The 4,932-nt window shown below is 52.5% G+C and overlaps 1 protein-coding gene across 1 annotated transcript in view; it reads left to right on the plus strand.

The window, feature by feature from the left end:
• Positions 1 to 544: 544 nt before the first annotated feature.
• JMJD4 (jumonji domain containing 4) overlaps positions 545 to 4,932 on the plus strand; it is a 6,809-nt gene continuing 2,421 nt past the window's right edge. Inside the window, exons 1-4 of the mRNA XM_010140362.1 lie at positions 545 to 822; positions 1,380 to 1,545; positions 3,072 to 3,197; positions 3,900 to 4,167. Of these exons, the coding sequence (XP_010138664.1) occupies positions 558 to 822; positions 1,380 to 1,545; positions 3,072 to 3,197; positions 3,900 to 4,167 (825 nt within the window). The 5' untranslated portion in view covers positions 545 to 557. The remainder of the gene's footprint in view (positions 823 to 1,379; positions 1,546 to 3,071; positions 3,198 to 3,899; positions 4,168 to 4,932) is intronic.

The following is a 4,932-nucleotide window of genomic DNA, read 5'->3' on the forward strand; positions in this document are numbered from 1 at the left end:
GTCCCACCCCCCCGTTTCCCAGACACCTCCTTTTATTCGCCGTATTCCCGCTTCTTTAACCTCTCGCCGCTGCCTGGGCCGTAGAGGAGGGGCCGGGGAGGGCGGGGGGTGCCAGAGCTCCTCTCCTGGGACAGCGGGGTGAGCCCCAGGACAGCCGCTGGGCTGTGGTGTTTCCCAGGGCCCCCGTTATTCAGGGGTTTTCCTTCCCGCCACCCTGCAGTTAATCCGTCCGGCAGGGAAACCCCACCGAAAGGAAGGTCTCTGCTGTTTCAGGAAGGAACCACCCTGCAAAGAAGGCGGCGAGGGAGAAACAACACCTTCAGCATTGGAGGGGCGACTGCTCTCTGATATCCCACCGGCGTTAAGCTCCATAGAAGATGCTGACCAGCCCGGCACGGTGGGATGCTCCTGCGCGATCTCTGGTTTTACTGCTGGCCGTTCATGTTTTCCTGTGAGTTTTCCTGGATTTAGAGGCTCAAGTCCTGTTTCAAAGCAGGGTTTTATTGTAACAGGGTGGCGTCTGCTCTTGGCTGAGCCAGGAAGGGGATCCAGCCTGCATGGACAGGGCAACATTCGCCTGTTCCACCGCCTTTTTCCGTGACTACAACAGCTCATCTCAGGGTGCGTTTTGCCTCCCCGGAGGACACGTTGACTTCATTGACAAAGTAGAATCGTTCACTTACTCAGACTTTTTCCGGGATTATTTGATTCCCAACCATCCCTGCGTTTTCTCCGCTAAATTCACCGAAGACTGGGGCAGCAGGAGGAGTTGGGTGACTTGGGATGGAAAGCCTGACTTCGATCATCTGCTGCAGAAGTTTGGTAAGATGTCATGGAGTTTCTAACCCCTTAGTAACAGGTCTGTGCTAAGTGACACAGAGCCACTAAGCAAAACCAACCAATTACTTCCATTTTTGTTAAATTAACACTTTTTTCTATACTTGCTCGTGGTTCATGTTTTGCAGATTCCAGCCGCAAATTTATTCCCATCATGAGATAAAAGCATTGTGTAATTTAACCCAGGCCTAACTTTAGCCTGACCCTTTTCCCAGGCAAGGGGAAAGTGTTCTGTAGATCCCCTGAAATATCTCTTCAGGCTGTAAAATATCAGTATATTTGTTAGGAATCAGTACCCTGCTCCTAAAGTAGTTTAAAAGGAAAATTCAGGTCGCAATAAATAAGTAACTTCTTGTCAATAAATAAATAACGTCTCATCAGAATCACATTTGCCTAAAATGATGGTGTTGGAGCGAGAGCTGGGCTGGGGATGTGTTTGTCCTGTAATTAGCATTATAGGGCCCAGCTGTTAGAAGATAAGTTAAAGGACCTCAGTTTTAGCCCCAGTTATTCTGTCCCCACTCAAAGAGTTTCTCTTTCAGGAGAAGCTGTCGTGCCTGTTGCCAACTGTGATGTCAAGGAGTACAACTCCAACCCGAAGGAGCAGCTCCCCTTCAAGGAGTATATAAAGTACTGGAAAGAGTACATCAAGAATGGCTATCGTTCGTCCCGAGGGTGCCTCTACCTGAAGGACTGGCACCTGAGCAGGTACGAGAGCGCAGCACAGAGCTGCCACGGAGCCTTGACGCTCGGTTTTGAATGCCTGAGCGTTTAAACGCCAGCAGTGCCGTTTGTCAGCCCCTGCCCACCGAAGTACCCACCTTGTACTGCCCTGGTCCGGGGATACTTTGCACCACAAGATCCTTAACCAGATCGTTGTGTCCTGACGAGCGTGATGTGCCTGAGTGCTTTCCTTTTCATCTACATTTTCAGTCTCTGGGGGTTACCCCCGTGGAAACCTTCCTCCTTAGAAAGAAGGGTGACACTTCCAATGGTGTTTAATTCAGTGAGCGTGAGCGAGTTGGAATCTCTTACTATCCATTTTCTTCTCTGTTCACCTTCCCACTCATTGAAGTTCTCCCTGTCCTGGCTTTCCTTCTCCTCCACCTGCTGCCTGCGAGGTGGATGCATCATCCTTTTTCCGTGTCTAGCACTTCTCTGACTTTTCACTCAAATTGTTTCTTTCTTAAATGTATCCTGCTCCTAATCCAACTTTCTTAAATCAGCTCCCATCATTTCCGAGTGTGTCAGTGACTTAGAGGAGGTTGCTCAGTCCCTGCTTTCCTCCATCCCGCTGCAGAAAATCTGGAAATGCCTCCTGGGAAGGGACAGGGGCGGGAGAAGGCCACGCTCTTGTCAAAATCCCACAGCCTGGCTTCCCTCCTAACCCTCCCACCCCCAGCCAGTCACCCAGTCAAACAACCAGTCTGGCAGCTAAAGAGAATGTTTGTTCAAAACCGTCTTGGCTGTAATTAGGAGGCTCCTGAGTATCTGTTAACCTTCGCGGCTTTCCTGGGAGAGAGCAGAGCACCGCTGCCCGCGTGTTACACACAGCTCAGAGTTGTCAGTGGTGTAAAGGAGACGGCAGCAAAGCGTTAGCCCTCTGCTCTGCCTGGATGAGGCCACATCTGGAATCCTGTGCCCAGTGCTGGGCTCACCAGTTCAAGAGAGACAAGGAGCTACTGGAGAAAGTCCAGTGGAGACTGTGAGGATGAGGAGGGGCTGGAGCATCTCTGTGCCCAGGAAAGGCTGGGAGCCCTGAGGCTGTTCAGCTGGAGAGGAGAAGGCTGAGAGGGGATCTCATCAGTGTGATCAGTAGCTAAATGGGAGTGGGCAGGAGGATGGGCCAGGCTCTTCAGTGGTGCCCAGTGACAGGACAAGGGACAGTGGGCACAAACTGGAACACGGGAGGTTGCACCTGACCATGAGGAGAAACTTTTGCTGTGAGGGTGAGGGAGCCCTGGCCCAGGCTGCCCAGAGAGGTGGAGGAGTCTCCTGCTCTGGAGAGATCCCAAACCCTCCTGCATGCCACACTGGGCACTCTGGTGACCCTGCTCTAGCGGGGGGCTGGACTGGGTGATCCCCAGAGATCCATTCCAGCCCCACCAATCTGGAGGTCTGGGATTAATGGCCTGATAGACACCTGAACGGTCTCTGTACCTGGGCTTTTGGCAGAAGGAGCAATGCTGCATTTTTCCGAGACCCTTTTCCAATACTTTAATTCCCTTTTTAAGGGCTTTCCCCGTGCAAGACGTTTACACAACCCCCGTGTATTTCTTGTCCGACTGGCTGAACGAGTACTGGGACGCCGTGGCCGTGGATGATTACCGCTTTGTCTACATGGGACCCAAAGGCTCGTGGTAAGGCACTGTGGTTTCTGGCATCTGATATACCCCTTTTTTTTTTGTGATGCCGTTGCTGGGTTTGTTCCTCAAGTCTCTACATGGGACCCAAAGGCTCGTGGTAAGGCACTGAGGTTTCTGGCATCTGATATACCCCTTTTTTTTTGTGATGACGTGTATGGGTTTGTTCCTCAAGCAGCTCGTTTGGTTCCGGATGTGAGCTGTCCCGATGCAGGCTGCTAAGGTTCTTTTACACTTCAAAAAGCCCTGAATTACGCTCGGGAAACCTGCAAAAATTGTCAGCTGGTTTTTATGAGCAGAAACTCCCCTGGGGATCATCAGCCACGTGTGATTTGCAGAGACAACAGAGGCCTTGGAAGGGCGCTGATGAGCTGGTCAAGTATTTTGTCGGTGAAAAATGAAGCGCTGTTGTTGCATTTACAGTGTTCTCATCAATTCTCGTCGCAGAATCTCCGCCACTGAGGTATTTGTGGGACAGATTCAAAACTAAGTGGCAGAGAAGGACGGAGAGGATATAAAACACTGCATTACTACGTTAGTGTTTTAGTGGCCTTTCAATACGTAAACCAACCACATTTAAATGAAGGGGGTGACGTTTGGGGTCAGGTTTGTGTAGTAAAGGCTGGTTTCCCAGCGGCTTTAATTCATTGTACAGCTTTTGGGCGTTGTCTTCACCCAAACCTCTGATTTGCCCTCCAGGACTCCATTCCATGCTGATGTTTTCCGGTCCTATAGCTGGTCAGCCAATATATGCGGGAGGAAGAAGTGGCTGTTGTACCCTGCAGGGCAGGAGGAGTACCTGAAAGACCGCCACGGCAACCTGCCCTTCGATGTGACTGCACCCGCTCTTCAGGACAGGAGCCTTTACCCTCGCTACCACCAAAGCCAGCCCCCGGTTGAAATCGTGCAGGAAGCAGGGGAGATCGTCTTCATCCCCAGCGGGTGGCATCATCAGGTTTACAATCTGGTAAGAGAAGCAGTGCCAGCCTTTTCAGCACACGGAGGGGACAAGCAGGCAGCAGGGCGGTGAGAAAGGTCACCGCCAGTTGGCAGCCGGCCACAAGTGGTGATCCCCAGGGGTCGGTGTTGGGGCCTGTTCTCTTTAACATCTTTATCAGTGATCTGGACGAGGGTATCAAGGGCATCCTCAGTTGCTTTGCAGGTGACACCAAGTTGGGTGGGAGTGTGGATCTGCTTGAAGGTCAGGAGGCTCCACAGAGGGACCTGGACAAGCTGGAGCAGTAGACCAAGATCAATGGTAGGAGGTTCAATAAGGCCAAGCCAGGTTCTGTTCTTGGGTAACACCAACACTTGGCAACGCTCCAGGCTGGGGGAAGAGCAGCTGGAAACTGCCCAGGGAAAAGACCCTGGGGGTGTTGGTGACAGTGCCTGAAGAGGAGCCAGCAGTGTGCCCAGGTGGCCAAGAAGGCCAATGGCATCCTGGCTTGTGCCAGCACTGGTGTGGCCAGCAGGACCAGGACAGGGATGGTCCCCCTGTACTGGGGGCACTGGGGAGGCTGCACCTCAAATCCTGGGTTCAGTTTTGGCCCCTCACTGCAAGAAGGACCTTGAGGGGCTGGAGCGTGTCCAGAGAAGGGCAACGGAGCTGGTGCAGGGTCTGGAGCACAATGCGCTGAGGAGCGGCTGAGGGATGTGGTGGGGTTGAGCCTGGAGCAAAGGACGCTCCGGGGAGACCTTCTGGCTCTGACAACTCCCTGACAGGAGGGTGCAG

Source organism: Buceros rhinoceros, unplaced genomic scaffold, assembly GCF_000710305.1.
Source record: "Buceros rhinoceros silvestris isolate BGI_N320 unplaced genomic scaffold, ASM71030v1 scaffold27617, whole genome shotgun sequence".
NCBI lineage: Eukaryota > Metazoa > Chordata > Aves > Bucerotiformes > Bucerotidae > Buceros > Buceros rhinoceros.